Raw genomic sequence first — 19,475 nt, 5'->3', positions numbered from 1 at the left:
TCCCCTACATTTTTACAGTTAAAAAAGGTCTCTACATTAAGATTGAATGATATGTCTCTAAAAGTCTCTTTTGATCCTCCCCCTTTTTTTTTTAAAGAAACCCAGGGACCTTGTACTTTGAAGGACATGTGGTGGCAAGAGTGCACAGAGTATTACGAGATACTCCATCTAGCCCAGGGCAGCGCTAAAAAAGCAATGCAACGTCGCCACCATCTCCATCTTACCAAATCCTTCTCCCCGTGACTGTGGCTTAGTCTTACGCTGACTTGACTGCCAAAATTCTGTCTTTTATCTGCAGGGTCTTTGGATCATCTACTTTTGAATATTTTATTCTATTCTAATTTTAACAATTTTCTCATTTTCTTATCATTCTTTGTTAAGTACCTAAACAATCCAAGAATTAATTTATTCACTCACCAAATATTTAATAAACACCCACATAGAACATACACTACAAGTATACCCACGTTAAAAAATATACTTTCTAATTTAAACTTGCTCACTTTTTCCTAGAGTTTATGTATAAAAGCCCAGAAATGAACTGGAAGATTTTTATAAGTATTTTCTAAAAACTCGTAACACAAACAAAAACCTACACAAAAGATGGAGTGGGGTGCCAAGTAATTAATTTTCAGTGTTCTTTTTTTCTGGCATTCAGATCCCTACTCCTGTCTTCACAAAATTCTTCTCAATAATCACAACAGTATACATTTTCTATCAATCTCCTAAAATAGCCCATCCTTTACAATACTGACTGGGCCACCAGAGGTTACAATGGAAATTTCCCTGGTTCCCCAAATAGGAATCATACAGCCAGGGCCAAACGGTGATAAAAAGCTAACTCCCAGGGGTAAAACACCCCACTCAACGCCCATCTCTCCTCCCCCTAATGACACGGATAGAAATGCGTTAGTCGTTTCCACCTCTCTCGGCACACACGTTATTCACAGTGACAGCGGTTCCTTTCCAAGCCCAGCTGATGCGTGGAGTGTATTCTCTCCCTGTGACAGTGCTCCACTGCTGAGGAAGAGGGTTAGGCCAGGACAGCGTTACCTCAATGGCTTCTTCCCGGAAGACTCTGATGCAGTCCATGCTCTTCATAAAATACGGTGTCTCGTTAGTATCCAAAAACTGTTCAATGTGCTTTATCAGCTGGTGACTCGCTAGAACATAAGGAAATACATTTATCTTTCTTGACCTGAGTGATGCTCGTTAGAGAGTGTCTGCTTGTGTGCCTCTAAGTACAAGTCACAGTTCACGAGCCTCACGGGCAGTGAGCACGGAGCCATACTTCTCTCAGCAGGGTGGGCAGGAAGGGGAGGGGAGATGCAGAATGCTGATTCCAAAAGTCTGTATTTGACAAGTTTGGGTACTACCTATTGACACTTGTCAAGAAATAAAATTTAAGGGCCGGCCAGCTCACGTAGCAGTTGAGTTTGTGTGCTCTGCTTCGGTGGCCCGGGGTTCGCCGGTTCAGACCCTGGGTGCAGACCTACACACTGCTCATCAAGCCATGCTGTGCCAGGCGTCCATCATATAAAGTAGAGGAAGATGGGAAGAGATGTTAGCTCAGGGACGATCTTCCTCAGCAAAAAGGGGACTGACGGTGGATGTTGGTTCAGGGCTAATTCTTCCTCAAAAAAAGAAAAATATTTTTTAAAGATTGGCATCTGAAGTAACATCTGCTGCAATCTTTTTTTTGTGTTCTCCTTCTTCTCCCCAAAGCCCCCCAGTACATAGTTGTATATTCTAGTTGTGAGTGCCTTTGGTTGTGCTATGTGGGACGCCACCTCAGCATGGCCTGATGAGGAGTGCCATGTCTGCACCCAGGATCTGAACAGGCAAAACCCTGGGCCGTCAAAGCAGAGCGTGTGAACTTAAACCACTCGGCCACGGGGCCAGCCCCAATAAATAAAATTTAACTTTTAAAGTGTTTAGAATTATAGCTAAATGTTCCTTTCGGAATTTCAAACACTAAGCTGTTTTTGTTTGTAAAAATTGTTGCTGTTGCGTTTGACTTTCCACCCAGAATTTAAGGGCCATTTGCGTTATTCAAACTGCCCTTCCTGATACAGTCATAGAGAACAGACCCTCTTGACCCCCCTCTAATTCCACTCAGGGTAACTGTCAAACAGTGCCAGACAGGGAAAAGCAATGAGCCAGGGATATGCCATCTTCTACCAGTCCCAGGTCAAATTAGCAAAGACCAACACTCACCTTAATTTAATAACATCCCTTTAGAATGAGAAATCCTTGCTACACATCTTCTGCCCTTAGCTGAACCTGAATATTCCCTATGTCACTCAGCACTCTCCAAGCAATGAATACTTAATAAACAATAACTGTCCGCAAGCAATGTCATAAACGCTACAGAAAGAGGAAAAATATTAATAATGTTACTGTTTTCAAGGAGGGTTGTGACTTGAGGCTGCCTCACAAACAAGCAATTCTTCAGTATGACAAAAGGCAGAGGAAAATAGAAACATGCAGGCATCAGGGAACTTAGGCTGCTGAGCACATCAAAACTGACCCTTACAATCTATGCAGAAGAAAAACCAAGGAGATGTGCACATTCACGGCCAAAAGGCTCCCTCTTACTTGTCCTCTGAAACCACTCGCTATCTGGCTATTCAGCAATTTATGCTGAATGGTCAAGATATTCTAAGACTGCATGTCCGTCACAATCATGGCCTCATCTGAGCATTCTAATAGTTATGAATGTGTGTGTACACAATACTAATGAAAATCACTTTCAAGGCTCGCCCTCAAAGGCCACTAACTGAATCAGTGACCTGAGCATCGCTCAATGCCTTATGAAAGACATGAAACTCGGTGCCATCAACTTATTTCCCAAGGATTCTGCAGCATGTAGAAAGGATTAAAAAACTGGATGAAGTATTTTCTAATATGATAATTTTGCAGCAAGAGAAAAATATCCCTAGTAACCACTTCATCTCTTCTACCAACTAGGAGATTAGGATCTCCATTATTATAAAGTACTTAACAAACCCAAGGGATTAAAGAAAGACAAGCTTGCAATTTCAGAAATCTTTACCAATGTATCCTGCATCAGGAATTAATACCCCACAGCCATTCAAAAGAGAGAAAGAATGTTCAGATGGGTCTTTTTAAACAAGGTAAATAATACCACCCTGATTAGTAGGCAGAGCAGAAAACCAACAAGCTCAAAGCAACAGAAACTATCTCCTTTCTTCAGCCTGGAAGGTGAAGTAACAGGCATGCTTGATATTTCCTATACCACTTATATCAGCCTACTTTCTCAGATAGTTTGATAGAAAGCTCATTCAGAGTTACATATCTGGGCACAAATAAGAGCTTTTATAGGCCAATGGTAATCCCAGAGACTCCAAGTTTCTCATTTCCTTTGAAGTAAGAATGGGGAATCTTAGCAAACTATAACATAAATGTTTCTCTTTGCTTGATTTAGTGATTTTCATTAATTTATCCTAGTATATATTTATTGTGTCACTGCTACATAAAAGACACTATGCTATGTCCTAAGGGAGATACAATTAAGGTGAAGATAAGATCCTTGCAACTGAGGAGCTTACAGTCTCATAGGGGATATAACACACACACAAAAGTAAGAACAGGAGGTAAATGTGAAGAGGCCCATGAGTATTATGGAAATATGTCAACCGATCTCAATTTTTAAAAATCTTTGGTGATTATAAGAAAGCTTTATGAATTAACATGGCTTTTTGGCTGGGCAATGAAAAACAGAATTTGCCATCATACAGCAGAAACAGAATGAGCAAAAATATGAAGAACTGAAGTGGGAAAGCACAGGGCGTGTCTGAAGAAAAGCCAGTAGCCCAGTATGTGGAGCCCCTGGACAGGAGTAGGGGAAGAAAAAGGAGCAGGAATTAGTCAGGAAAAGGCTGGAGGGAAGGGGGTTCCAAGAAGAAAGAACAGTATGTGTGAGGGTCCTGAGGCAGCATGGAGCTTGGCTCCTTAGCAAGTGTAGGAAAAAAGGGTTCAAGACCAAGCCTTCAAGGAGCTGCAACACTTAGAGGCTGGGCAGAGAGAGGCAGGGGAGCAGACAAAGGAGGCGAAGGAGGAATGGTCAGGGAGACAGGAGAAAACCAGGAGGACATGGGAGCACGGATACCAGGAGAGGAGATTACGTGAAGCGGAGAGCTGTCTGCTCTGTCACAGAGCATTACATAAGTCATATCACCTACCATTATTACATAAAGACTGCAGGGAAGAGTATGAAGAACACAAGAGATGAAGGACTGAAACTTAGGGAGTCCTTGGACCTGGGAGGCCATGTGGCAACTGAACAGGTACTGAAATGCTTTGCAAAAAACACAGCTTCCTGACACATTTTTATCTTAAAATAAGATGGAACATACACACACACACAGTTGCCATCTTACAGAGAAAAATATTCAAAAGAGAATAAAATAAAGCAAATGCAAAAGCCAACAATCGATTTGCAGTAATGACGTGGGAAAGAAGGGATACAAAGAAAAGGAAGCGGGCGCCTCAGCACCCAGTTTCTATTTAAGATCGAAGTCCTTACGTATCTGTTGGCCTATCGGGATTTAGTTTTCTTATGTACATGTTAGACTGTTCTGTCCTTTCCTCCAGAAGGTTCAGGAACACAGGTAGATAAACATATCCAAACCGCCAATAAACCCAATGAATACAAAGAACCAGAATTTGCCCTTTTAGGAATAATCAGTTACATGGGCTGTGCATCTGGTCCATGATTCTGAATTCTGTCCCTCTGTCTAGACTATTTTGTGGTTCACTGACTGTAATGAACTATTTAACACCAGCAAATAGCTGTGATGGATTATGCTTTAACATACCGAATATGAGAATGGGATGTGCACAAGGGATTTCTCTTCCAAAGTTTGGTGGCATTTCACATTTCCCTGCCATTTTTAATAAAAGTAAAATGCAGAAATGGCTGACAAAAATAATATTCTACTTTGGCTGGATTACACTTTTGACTCCCACTTCCTCCTTGCTCCCCATAAAGGAAATGCTCATCATCAGGGTGCTTTCCTCTGCTTCTACATCAATTACAGAGCTAAGGAATGGCCTGTCAGTCCTCAAACTCAGTAAATCACAGCCCCAATTATAACTCACCAAAATGCTTTTCAGAATTATTCAGAGGCTCAATAATATTCATTAGAAGCTAATATAAAAAATGGCCACTGGAAGGGCCATCCATCTTGGGATAGTAAGTCAAGCAAGGGTCATCACTTATCTCAAGGAGTCTATTCTGGATTTCAGAAACGTCTGCTCTGGATTTTGAGGTTTTAAATATGGGCATTATATACCAACCTAGCATCTTACCTGAGTACAGATTGCTGATACACAGAGTCTCGATATAATAATACTTCAGTATTATACCAAAAATGCAATCCAGATTCTGAAGTGTTATGCAAGAGGAAAATGGGAGAGTTTTCTTGGTTAATCTGAAACATTCGCTTTTCCTTTCCAGAGAAAACATTCGACAGCATCCACAGTCTAGAGAATGAATCACCTCCCTTCTTGCTGCACAGACACAGCAGCCAAAACCCCCAAGGCCACACGCCTGTCAGCCCAACTTCACACTTACTTACTACTCCCCCTGTCCTCTGCAAAGATGTTTCCAACAAAGTGAAAGGAAGTCATTTATTGCAGGTTTTTCCCCTCCATCACACAGAGCCAAAAAAGCAGTAGGTTCACTCATCTGTCACATAGTATGTAGAAAGGATTGGAAAGCCATCTCAAACGATTTTGCTGAACCCAGGCATCATTCAAGATGTTTCCCAATTGAAGTCTTCTCACTAACTCAGTGCCTCGTGTGAATTTTACCTCATGAAGAGGTGCACATTTTGCAGATGTTAGCAGTTAAATTATTTCTAAAATGTTAGGAACAGATTTACATAGCCAACGACAATGGCATCTTTATAAAACAAAATAAAAAAGTGACAATAAAAATCAAGCACTTAAATAAGTATATGGTCAAGTCAGTCATTAAGAAATAAAAAGGAATACTATCTATCAGCAAACAAAACTCTAAGCAAGTAGTCCAGTTTGCCACCAATTAAATCCACATGTAAATTATGATCACCGTTTTAAACTAGAAACTTCCAAGAAACATTTGCCTGATAAGAAATCAAGTCTGTGGTTTAACACAGACAACTGAAACAGAAACGGATCACAAACAGGCTTCCTTATGTCTCTTTACTCTAAGACATAAATCAGCCATTGTGGGTAGAGGCTATGTGTATATCAGTCAGGGTCCAACCAGAAGAACAGAAATCTCTCTGAATATTTAACACAGGAAATTTAATGCAGGCAATTGTTACACAGGTGGTGAAGAGCTGTAAAGCCAACTGAGAACAGTGCTGTCACCCAGAGATCAGCAACAGCGAGTAGCTCTTAGCATCCCTTGGCAGTACAAGGAAAGGAAAAGAAAAAAGAAAGGCATAACCAGAGCTCAGAGGGCTGTGATGAGAGCGGCAGCCCTGGAGGACCAGAGATACTGCCCAACACAGAAATGGAGAAAGAGAAATACCCCGGCTTCTGCCTCCCTCCTTATTTCCCACCAGGGTCTCTCATTGGCTGAACCCAGCAGGAAGTCAGGAGATGTGAAAGCCTGGGAAATGCAACTGCAGAGACCAGCTCTGCCTCCCTCCTCCCTGCAGATCCAGCGCACACAGGGGAAGGGCGAGGAGTGGACCAGGGGCCATGGGCACAGTGTGTTATGATGAACCTACAGAGGTGGATGCCCCATCTTATGCACGGGAGGGATACTTCCAAGAGACAGAAATGAACAAGGTATTCTTTAATTTAAATAATAAGGAACGAGCAAATGCATAGGTTTTCTTCTTTTCTTCTTTGTAGTGAGGTAGGATACAATAAAATTCAATTCAAAGTCACTGAAAAGGTTCACAAGTATATTTAAAGCTTTTCCTAGCCATTTAAATTTTTTAAAAGTTGTAATTCTATAAAAACAGAATTATGTAAAAAACATAATTTTCACTTCTACTTGAAACATCTTCAGAGTTACACACATTTCCCCTTCCTCAGGTTTAACACAGTGAAGCACTGCACACAGTGCCACACAACTGTGTGGACCGTGATGACAAAGCAGAGGAACCAGACGTGAATGAACCCTTCTCACAGTGCTCACGTCCTTTCAGATGTCAAATACACTTCTGAAAAGTTAAACGCAAAAAGAAGGTATCCTAAATATTTTTCCTCTAAATGACAAAAATACGTTGATTTATTTCTTAAAAATCCTTTCTGATTCCACTTTCAAAAGAGTTTGGATCTAAGATCCCAGGAAGAACCTGGCCTGAATGTCTGTGCTCCTTGGTCTGGTATTCCTGTTTTAAGTTTTGCAGTCTTTAGCGAAATATTCTTGTCGGGGAAAAAGGAAATCACTGGGTGGCAACAAAAGAAACCGAGAACTTGGAAAAAAGTATAAGGTTTATTAACCTGAAAATGACATGAAATGTTGTCTTGCTTTTCAGCAGCTGGCCTGTGAAGCAGACACAGTTCTGTTCTGTGCTTGCCTCCTCCCTGTCCTGCCCCCTTTCAAAAACTGTTCCGAGAGACCCTCTGCCCCAGACTTCCTCATCTAGCAGAGAGAAGCTACCTGCCTCCCTTTCAAGAACAGAGAAAGTCAATAGATAAGACACAGAGGAGAACACCAGCGCCATAACATGATGCGTGAGCAGCAGCACAGGAAATTGAACTAAGGTACATAAAGTGCTGACCACCTCCACAGACACTGCCCGGGCTGTTTATTATTATTTTTCTTACCAATAACTAAAAAAGTCAATTAAAACCTTACTGTTAAAGCTCCACAAGTTTAGTCACAGCCCATTTTTTCATGCTTAACGATTTTCTCATTAAATGTAGTAATTTCCTACAAATTGCACTAATAAAAGTAAGTCCTGCTGGGTGTTTTCCCCCCTTTTTAAATGCTGCCTTTTCATTGATGTGTTAAATTAAAACCCCAGGCACAAGGAGCAGAGCAAATGCAAAGTCTTTATTGGCAGAATCCATTCCTGCAGACTATAAGATCTCTCTCGTTTTATTTTTGTTTTTATTTGAGCTAACTGTGTTAGTCCTACTTTGTAGCCACAGGAAGAATGACACGGAAGGTCTCTTGGTCTTAGCTCACTCTAGAGAAAAGGTGATAGCATTAGCTAATGAGAATCTAGAAAAATGGCATCCAGTTAGCCCAATGGTTGCAAACTCAATTTATGTAAGAGAACATTATGACACGTCTTTTTCATTCTGGATGAATAATATTTCTCATCTTAAATAACGTGGATGTAAGACCAGATCTGTTCCCCAGTCAGCTGGAAAATTTTAAGCGTCCTGTTCAATGGGTGGGTTCCGTGGCATTCTATGGTCTTTTAACTTTTTATCAAAACATCCAATTTAACCCACTAAACATGTCTCACAAAATCTGGAGATTATCACTTAATATTTACAGGGCATACAGCAATTAACTAAAGACCAAAGAACATCCACTCAGAGTAATTTCTTCAATTCCAGGAAGGAGTGCACTTAAAGTGCAAAACTGAGACATGATGCTAACATAAGAAAGAAAACTAAAGAAAGACTTTCTCATCAAATGAGAAAGTGATTTCTTTGGCTCGCTTATGTTATATGTCATACGCTTGGCAGTATGTGTTGGGGTGGGGGTAGGGAGAGAGCAGAAAAAGAGGGTCTCCACAATTTTCAAAAGACCTAGAATTCTAAAACTTGGCACAGCTTACTAAAATAAAAATGATATAGAAGAATTAAGAACCTTACCATCTAGACTTGATCCCATTCCAGATAGGCAGCAGGAGGGAGGCAGAAGGCAAGATGACAGTGTTTGGTACTGTAGCAATTTTACAGTATCTGTCTAGCTTCATACCTGGGTGGAAGTCATCAAAGGAATGCAAGAAGTGAGCAGAAGGAACCAAGTAGCCATAGTAACAGTGCAGCCAAGAGGAAACACTCTGGAACAGGAGACCGATCTGGCAATGGGATCCAATTAAAAGTTGGTAATTGAATGGAACTGAAATTCACGTATCAGTTGAATAGATACAGTGAGTGGTGAGGCAGAGTCCTCAGCCAGGAGAGAAGCAGGCGGTCACTGGCTAACGTGCTTTCGTAGATGATGGAGGAGGGGAGGCAGCACACAGCATTTTACAATGTCTCAAGAATTTGAGCCATTCTTAAAAGGAAATACGAAGTACCAGATATTTCTAAACAACTGTATTCCATGTAATGAATCTTTCTAAAAATTGATAAATAATGATGCCGCCTTGTGTTTATACGGTATGTTTCCTTAAGGACCCCTCAGATCTTTCTTTTTTTCCCATTTCATTTTTTCTTCCTCTATCTTTTTCTGATTTTGTGAAGAAAGTTGTATAACATTCTAGGGCTCAAAGTACAGAGATATTATTTTTCTCTACTTATTCTTTGATGGGGCTAAGATTTATGAATTGATCCAGTGAACCTGAGAATTAATTCTGTTGTAATTCAAAAATTCAAATTGTTATTATTCCCAAGCGCTACTTTGTAAAAGTCAACAATGGAAACAAAAAAATTGCTATTACCCAGCAGTATTCAGAGAACAAAAACAGATGGAGATTACGTGTCCCACTGATGGCAGACTAGCAGCAGCATCTCTGGTGATAAATCGTACTACAACAAAACCACTACTGGGCATTGGTATCCTAGGATATACTAGCTCTTAAATCACAAGCATCTCTCTAGAGTAGGACTGGGGGGTGAGAAAAAAGAATGGACATGCTTTGTGGAAGGGATATCATGAGCAAACACAGAGGCAGGAAAGCCAACGTCACAAGGTTATCAGCAGGAATACAGTTTGTTTGAGTACAGGGTTCACAGAAGGGACCTGTAGAAGATGGGTCAGAATGGTACGGTGGGACCAGATTGTAGAAAGCCTTGAATGGGGACTAATTTCAAGGACAAGGGAGTGATTAAGAAGGGCTGACCCATAATCAGATCTGCTAACTCTGTACCAACATACGTGATGAGTTAAACAAGGAGAACTCTGAGCACAATTAAGATAGGATGCTATGCCTGTCCAATGGTGAAGTAATAAAAGCCTGAGTTAGGATAGTGGTAGTATGGAAAGGAAGAAACAAACAGATCTAGAAAATGATCAGAAATTAGAAGAGAATTAGAAATGGGTACAAAGTGGGCAGAAATGCTCATCAACAGTAAACTTCAGAGGCAAAACAGCAGCGACAAAAATCCCTTATTTCTGACGGAAGTCCCATTCGCACCCCAGCAGAAGCACGCCCCATCACTTGGGCTGCTGCCTTACCCAGGATCCCTTTCTTTGGGCCTTCTCCTATCCAGCCTTTCACGGCTCTGGTTATGCCAACCTCCTCCATGAACTCTTCCTCACAGTGGCCACCCACTTGTCTCTATAGCTACATGCTGCCTTCATGAACTATCTGTGCATCTACCTAGGTTATCCTGTGCTCTAGATCCCACAACTCTCCCTTACTCAAGGATCTCGTCTAGTCTCCTGCCTTTATAGACTGTCTCTATGGTGACTTCTCCCAGATTTGTATTTATAACCCAGACCTTTTTCCTGAAGTCCAGACCTGTTTAGCCAACTCAATATATCTTCCCCTTCTCAGCGAACAGCAATTCCTTCCAGTTACTCAGGCCAAAAATCTTGGGAGTCATCCTTGACTTGTTTCTTTCTCTCACATCTTACATTCAAACCATCAGCAAAACCTGCCAATTCTACTTTCAAAACATATCAAAAATATGACCGCTTCTCACTACCTCCACCACTACCTCTCTCACTTGGATTACTACAATAGCCTTCTAACTCTAACTCATCTGCCTACTTCAACCTTACCCAATATCAGCCAGAGTACCTTTTAAAACAGAAGTTGATCAGATCATCACCTAATTAGAACGCTTCAGTGGTTTCCCATTTCACTCAGCATAAAAGCAAAAAGGTCTAGGAGGCCCTACGTGACATGTGCCCCAGCTACCTCTCTGATCTCCTTTCCTACTTCTTTCCTCCAGCCACACTGGCCTCTCTGATGCTCCTGGATGAAGCCAAATACACTTCTGCTTCAGATGAACACGCTGCTCCCTCTGTCTGCAAAGCTGTCCCCAGAGATACCCACCAGGCTCTCTCCTCCACTTTCCTCAATTCTCTGTTCAGATGACACCCCAAAAGTGAGCCTTCTTTGATCTTCTACATAAAATCACAAGCCCATCTCCCCAGAGCATGCACTATCCCACTAGCTCGTTTTAATATTTTCTGTAGTGCTGTCTTGAGGTGAACAGTGTTTCACCAAAATTCACGTCCTTCCCAGAACCTCAGAATGTGACCTAATTTGGAAACAGGCTCTTGCAGATGTAATCAAGTTAAGATGAGGTCATCAGGGTGGGTCCTAAACCAACATGACTGGTGTCGTTACAAGAGGTAACTCTGGACACAGATGCACAGAGAGAACTCCATGTGAAGATCGTGGCAGAGATTAAAGTGATCCATCTGCAAGCCGAGGAACACCAGGGACAGCCAGCTCTCACCAAAAGCTGGGAGAGCGGCATGGACTAGGTTCTCCCTCAGAGGAACGCATCGTTCCGACACCTTCACTTTGGACTGCTAGCCTCTAGAACTGTGATAAAATAAACTTCTGTTGTTTTAAGCCAGCCGGTGTGTGGTACTTTGTTACAGCAGCCCCAGGAAACTAAAACAAGTGCTTATCACCATTTGACATATATATGCTTATTTGTTTACTCTCTCACACAGGAGGATGCTGGCCGTTTGCTGAATGGACGGACAAATGATCTAGGCTCACTGGTTCACTGCTCTGAAAGCCTATGCAATGAAGATGTCATTTTGTGGTCCTTCACTTCATACCCATACACTGCATATTCAGTATTGGTTATCTCTAAGGGGAACGGAAATTCTAGAACTTTTTAATCACCACTCCTCACCTTAATTTTTACAGAGATAGAAATGGTTAAAATAAAGCTCTACAGAAGGGGGAAATACATAGACAAAGAGTAACGGGCTCTGTAAGAGACGTGTGCAGGTCCATGTGGAGAGACGTCATTTCCAACACTATCACGACTACGTGCCCGCAGGCACCTTTGTTGTTGTTGCTGACTAAGTATGACTTAGCCCCATCCCATTTTCTTTTAGTTCTTTTTTCTCCTCTTAGATCAAGTTGCTTGATCCCACTGGGAAAAGGGGGAGTTCTCCCAAAATGTACTGCCTATTGGCTATAACTCCAATTTACCATGCCTTAAAACCATTAACCATCTTGACTACAACCTAGAAGATTAACAGAAATTAACAGGGTTATTCCTATGAAGAGAAAGGGAGAAAGCAAGATAGATAGAGAATGCGTATGGAGAGGGTTCGGAAGAGAGGTGGCCAACGAAGGAGGAGACTTCTCCTTTTTTATTTCACATACTACCAGATTATCATTTAATTTTTTCCAATGAGCATGTACTTATTTTTTAATGAGGAGAAGCCTAAGGAGCAATTAAACATGTAAGAGGCTACCATATAAGTAGACAATAAACAACTGTTTCTATTTCTAACGAGTCCTAAATGGAAAGATTTTTTTTTATGGGTTGGATTTACTGATAGTAAAACTCAGAATATTTCTATGCCATTGACCCTGTTTTATTCTTTCTGCATCTCTACTTCTTTCTGTTTATTACTCATATACTTAAAAGGCAGGATTAAAAAGGACCTTAGAAATTATTTAATCTCACCTACTGTCCTCAGGAAAGTCTACTAATGTGAACCAGATTTGCTGCAGGCAAGTCTCATCTTTGGTTTGTAGATTCAACCCTCCCTATAACTCCATATATTTAAAATTCCAATGTATAAGTCTTGCTGACTTCATCATAGTCTATCTAAGAGTAGGTAGAAATGGGGACAAGTATGGGATAATTCAACCTTAGTTATTCCATATATTTTCTTCTCAACCTTAGTTATTCCATATATTTTCTTCTCAATGTATGAGACAAATAGCGACTCAAACAAAACAAACTCGTGCTTGAGAAAAATGGCACCAAAGAAAAAACAAATGAAAGGAGGGAAGAGTGAATCTATAAATGTTCCAAATCTATAAACATTGACCTAAGACTTGATATACTAAAATTCCTATTGTCATTGACATGTAAATTGGCTTTCAACTCTCACAACTAACTTGTGCTCTAACAAGTTCCTGAAATCTGACAATTTTTCCTGTACTGAGTAAGCTTTCATTTCTTTTCATTTCATACTAATGTAAATGAATTCCTCCCACAAGCAGAGGATTCTGAATCACAAACATAATCCTGTGATACATGCATCTAAGTTTTTTTTTTTAAAACTTCAATACTTGAAGACCTTTATTTAAAATACACTCCATTGCCTGAATGGACAATGTTTTCTTTATTGGTACTCTGTAGAAATTCACTTGGCTCTCTAGTTTTTGCTTAGCTAGGTGAGGCAAAAATAATAAAGGTCCCACTAGCCCACAGGGTCTCAAGGTGAAAAACTTTCAAGACTCAGCACACTATGGAGAACATCTGGATAGAAAATCAACAAAGATACAGATCTGAACAGACTATCATCCAAATGACATGACATTTACAGAACCCTCAACCTAACAACAGCAGAATACACCTTCTTTTAAAGGGCATATGGAACATTTGTGAGAACAGACTATATGCTAAGCCATAAAACAAGTCTCAATAAACTTAAAAGGGTTAAAGCCATTCAAAATATGTTCTTCAATTACAAAAGAATTAAATTAAAAATCAACAACAGGGGGCCAGCCCAGTGATAAAGTAGTTAAGATACTGTGCTCCAATTTGGCAGCCCAGGGTTTGCAGGTTTGGATCCCAGGCACAGACCCACACACCATTTGTCAAGCCATGCTTTGGCAGCCTCCCACATACAAAATTGGCACAGATGTTAGGTCAGGGCCAATCTTCTTCACACACACACACAAAAATCAACAACCCAAAGAAATTTGGGAAATCTCCAATATTTGGAAATTAAACAAGACACTTCTAAATAATCCAAAGATCAAAGAAGTAAACACAAAAGAAATTAGAAACTATTTGAACTGGACAAATACGAAAACACAATGTATCACAATTTACGGTGCGCAATTAAAGAACTGGCAAAGTGTACAGCTTTAAATGCCTACATTAGGAAAGAAATGAGGTTTCAAATCAATAACCTAAGCTTCTACCTTAAGAAAAAGAGGAGGAAATTAAATTCAAAGCAAGCAAAAGGAAGGCATAATAAAGATCACAGCAGAAATCAATGAAATGAAAAAAAAAAAAAAGAAAGATAACGGAGAGGGGCCAGCTCCGGGGCCGAGCGGTTAAGTTCGCGCGCTCCACTGCAGCAGGCCAGGGTTCGGATCCTGGACACGGACATGGCACCACTCGTCAGGCCACGCTGAGGTGGCGTCCCACATCCCACAACTAGAAGGACCTGCAACTAAGATATACAGCTATGTACAGCGCGGGGAGGGGGGGCGGCGTTTAGGGAGATAAAGCAGGAAAAAAAAAAAAGAAGATTGGCAACGGTTGTTAGCTCAGGTGCCGATCTTTAAAAAAAAAAAAAGGAATACAGGTTCAAGTTTAAAAAAACAAAGATAACGGAGAAAATCAATAAAATTACAAGTTAGGATCTTCTATAATAGATAAACAAAAATCCTGGGGGCAGATCAGTGGTGTAGCAGTTGAGTTCGCCATTTCGGATCCCAGGCGTAGACCTAGACACCACTTATCAAACCATGCTGTGGCAGGCATCCCACATGTAAAGTAGAGGAAGATGGGCATAGATGTTAGCTTAGTGCCAATCTTCCTCGGCAAAAAGAAGAGGACTGGCAGTAGATGTTAGCTCAGGGCTAATATTCCTCAAAAAAAAAAAAAAAAAGATGAAATCCATAAACCTTTACTTCTATTGACCAAGAAAAAGAGAAGATACAAATTATCAAAATCAGGAATAAAAAAGGGGACATCATTATCAACGCACAGAACTTAAAAATATCATAAGGGAAAAACATGATCAATGTTATGCCAACAACATAGATAACTTAGATGAAATGCATAAATCCTTATACAGACACAAATTACTACAACTGACTCAAGAAGAAATAGAAAATCTGACATCTGAAAATCTATAAGTGAAATAACTGAATTAGTATTAAAAAGCTTCCCATAAAGAACACAAGCCCAGAAGGCTTCACTGGTGAACTCTACCACATATTTAAAGAAGAAATAACACGAATCCTGAAGAGGAGGAAAGAATACTTCCCAGCTCATTCTATGCAGCCTGTATTTCCCCAATATCAAAGCCAGACAAAGACATCGGAAGAAAAAACTACAGAAAAGTATACCTCATCAACACATATACAAAAATTCTAACAAAATATTAGCAAAACGAATTCAGGAACACACAAAAAGGATTATATACATGATTTACTAGAATTTATCCCTGCAAGGCAAGGCTGGTTTAACAACCAAAAATCAAAGACTATAATATAGCCTATTAATAGAAGAATAAAACCCACATGATCATCTCAATAGATGTAGAAAATGCACCTGACAAAACTCAACACCCATTCAGAACAGACACTCTCAACCAACTAGGAACAGAGGAAAGCTTCAAGCTGATAAAGGGAATCTGAGAAAAACTTAGAACTTACATCATACTAATGGTGAAAGACTGCAAGCTTTCTCCCTACGATCAGGAACAGGAATATTCACTCTCATCAATTCTGTTCACCATTGTTCTGGATGTTACAGTCAGTACAATCAGAGAAAAGAAATTAAAGGCATATAAGTTAGAAGGGAAGAGGTAAAGCCGCTTTACTTGCAGATAACGTGATCCTGTACGTAGAAAATCCTAAGGAGTATAAAAACAACTAGAACTAATAAGCAAGTTCAACAAGGTTGCAGGATACAAGATCAACACACAAAAATCAATATTTACACATGCCGGCAACAAACAATCCAAAAATTAACCTAAAAAATTCCATTCACAATAGCAATAAAAAGAATACTTGGCAAAAATTTAACAAAAGAAGTGCAGGACTTGTACACTAAAAACTACAAAACATTACGCAGAGAAGGTAAATAAGATCTAAAAAATTAGAAAAATATTTCATGCTGATGGATTCGAAAATTCAATATTTTTAAGATGGACATTCTCCCTTAATTATTCTATATACTCAATGCAGTCTCTATCAAAGTCCAAGTGGGCTTTTTTGTGTAAATTGAAAAGCTGATCCTAAAATTTATACAGAAATGCAAAGGACCTAAATGAGCCAATACAATCTGAGAAAAGAACCGAATTGGAAGACATACTACGGTATTTCAAAGCTTACTATAAAGCGAAAGAATCAAAACAATGTATTAGTGAAGGACAGACAGAGATCAACGTAACAGAATTGAAGAATACAGAAATAAGCTCTTACATTTATGGTCAAGTGATTTTCAACAAGGTGCCGAGGCAGCTCGATGGGAAAAGGACAGTCTTTTCAACCAACGCTGCTGGGACAAGTGGTTACCCCCATGAAAAATACGGAATCTAGACCTCTCTCTCACACCCATTTACAACAGTCATCTCAAAATGGGTTATAAACCTAAACTTTCAGGAGAAAACCATTCTGACTTGGGCTAGGCAAAGATTTCTTATAATGACAACAAGACAACAGGCCATAAAAGAAAAAAATGATAAACTCAGACGATTAAAATTAAGAATGTTACACTTCAATAGACGTCATTAAAAAGACAAACCACAGACTGTAGAAAATATTTGCAAATTATGTATCTGATAAAGGACTTGTATCCAGAATATATACAAAACTTTCTATCTCAATAAGACAACCCAGTTAAAAAATGGGCAAAAGATCTCAATAGACATTTCACCAAAGAAGATATATGAATGGCTAATAAGCACATGAAAAAACTGTCAGCATCGTTAGTCTTTAAGAAACTGCAAATTAAAACCACAATCAGATACCAACACATTGCCACTAGAACAGCTATAACTGAACAGACTGACAAGACAAGTGTTATCAAGAATGTAGAGGGGCCGGCCTGGTGGCCGAGTGGTTAAGTTTGCATGCTCTGCTACAGCGGCCCAGGGTTTCACCAGTTTGGATCCTGGGTGCAGGCATGGCACTGCTCATCAAGGCACGCTGAGGCAGTGTCCCACATAGCACAATCAGAAGGACCTGCAACCAGAATGTACAACTATGTACTGGGGAGCTTTGGGGAGAAGAAGAAGAAGAAAAAAAAAAAGATTGGCAACAGATATTAGGTCAGGTGCCTATCTTTTTTTTTTTTTTGAGGAAGATTAGCCCTGAGCGAATCCTCCTCTTTTTGCTGAGGAAGACTGGCCCTGAGCTAACATCTGTGCCCATCTTCCTCAGGTTTTGGTGAGGTCTCTCTTCCTGGCTTGCATACAGTTGCCTTCTCCTGTATTTTCACATGGCAGAGAGAAAAGAGATAGAGAAAGAAGAGAGAAGAGAGAGCACAAACGCTGGTGTCTCTTCTTATATGGGCACTAATTCCATTCTGAGGGCTCCACCCTCAGGACCTCATCTAAACCTAATGACTTCCCAAAGGCCCCACCTCCAAATACCACCACATTAGGGGTTAGGACTTGAATATATGAATTTTGGGAGGACACAATTCAGTACACAGCATGGCCTTTAATCATAACTATTTACCAAAGATTTTTCTCCAACTGTCTATAAGAAACCACACACACACACACACACACAAAGGTTAATTTTCCTCCTGTGTTCACAGACATCTATGCTGATAATATTCTCAAGTCCTGCTGAAACTGCTCTAGCTGAACCAAGCTCTCTTCCTTTTTCTGGCCTTAGAAACAAGCATTCCATTTTTTAAGTTTTATGTTGACAAGGATAACAGGCAGGACTAACTGTACCAGATTATACTTGCCACTTCTTCCTGTGTCAGCATATTTTTTGCCTTGGGCTTGCAATTTGAAAGGGGAGGACCAAAACACTTTTATTGCATTTAAGTAGGACTCCAAGCTGTTTCCAGGCTCCTCTTAACACATTTCAGCTGATTAGTGACTATTTTAACAAAAGCCTAACATCTCTTCCTAAACATCTTAATTGGTTAAGAGCTTCTGTCGTTTGCCAAGAGCAGTCACTTGAAGTCATTGATTAAAGCAGTTTGCATATCAGCACAATCTGAAATCAGTTTCCTTTTTCAACCAGCTGGGCTTAAGAGCAATCTTGAAGACAGCCCAATTCAAGGAGAACCAAGTGCAATGCCCTGCATGACAATGATCTACCATGCAAGGAAGAACTGTAGAATTTGCAGGAGGTAGAAAACCAAACTGCCACAAGTACCCACTCGCCACCTCACAATCACTCTCATTAGCACTCACTGCAAGGGTGAGCTCCAGCAGCAGGCTGGTATGGTTTCCTTTCTCCGAAGCACCCAGTATTAATTCTGTATTTCCAGCAGGGCCAACTGTGGGCACCTGCCCTGTCCCACTGCTGGCAGAGGTCATCACTGCAAGCCAAAGGTCATCACTGCAAGCCAAAGGTCACTATGTTGAATGCAGGCTTGAATAGACTGTGCTCTTGCAGTTGCTCCAACGCAGGAAAGAGTTCATGTGAGTTCCACATTTTTGGCCAGAGAAAAAATATAACTTCCATTTTTAACATAAAAAGGGAAAAAATACCCAGGAGGTTTAAGGCAAGCAACTTTACCACCTGGCGTGAGAAAAGAAAACACTGGGAGAAATCGGAACGCTGTCGTCTATCACAAAGAGACCTCCTTTAATGCTCTCAGGAAGGAATTTTCGTGCTCACTGGGAACACGACAACAAAGAGGCTTTCATTTTTATGCTATCAGTTGTGTCTCTTTCTTAACGGAGAGCCAAGCTTCATTTTCCAAGAGCCATAGCCTGTAATTAGAGATATTCTGATCCACAGATTGACAGAAACTTGAAAGGATTTTAGAAGCTAAGAATGGAGAAGCCTTTTAGGGAGAGTTGCTGAAAACTGAAAACACTTCTCAAGTGGTCATGTGTGTATGATGGTCTTTGGTTTTTATGTCACGTCTTTTTTATTTTTTTGTCTTCATTTTAATGATTTCATTTTAATGATTTGGCTGATGAGTTTTGTTACATAAAAATGTAAACTTCAGGGTACTGCTGTGCCATCTAATGAAACGTATGCAACCAACGAAGACATTTAAGCCAAAAGAGACCAAGAATTGGCTCTCTGGAGTCTGATCCAGTGTCTTACACACACGCAGTAATCAGTGCAAAGTCACCTTACTGCTCCACCACGTGCAAGATGACCCAGACCCTAAGGGGCCTGAGACACAATCACCATGTCCAACAACAACACTCCTTTTCGCAGGTATCCTTTCGAATTCCAAATAAACTGATTTTTGTTTTCAAATGAGATTGTCAT

General features: G+C 40.3%; 1 protein-coding gene across 6 annotated transcripts in view; it reads right to left on the bottom strand.

The window, feature by feature from the left end:
• Positions 1-19,475, bottom strand: part of XRCC5 (X-ray repair cross complementing 5) — a 96,648-nt gene that overhangs the window by 14,564 nt on the left and 62,609 nt on the right. For all 6 annotated transcript variants that reach the window (XM_070618238.1, XM_070618239.1, XM_070618242.1 and 3 more), the window contains exon 17: positions 1,054-1,163. In XM_070618238.1, the coding sequence (XP_070474339.1) occupies positions 1,054-1,163 (110 nt within the window). The remainder of the gene's footprint in view (positions 1-1,053; positions 1,164-19,475) is intronic.

Source organism: Equus przewalskii, chromosome 5 (assembly GCF_037783145.1).
Source record: "Equus przewalskii isolate Varuska chromosome 5, EquPr2, whole genome shotgun sequence".
Taxonomy (NCBI): domain Eukaryota; kingdom Metazoa; phylum Chordata; class Mammalia; order Perissodactyla; family Equidae; genus Equus; species Equus przewalskii.
This window is presented reverse-complemented; position numbering and strand designations above follow the sequence as displayed.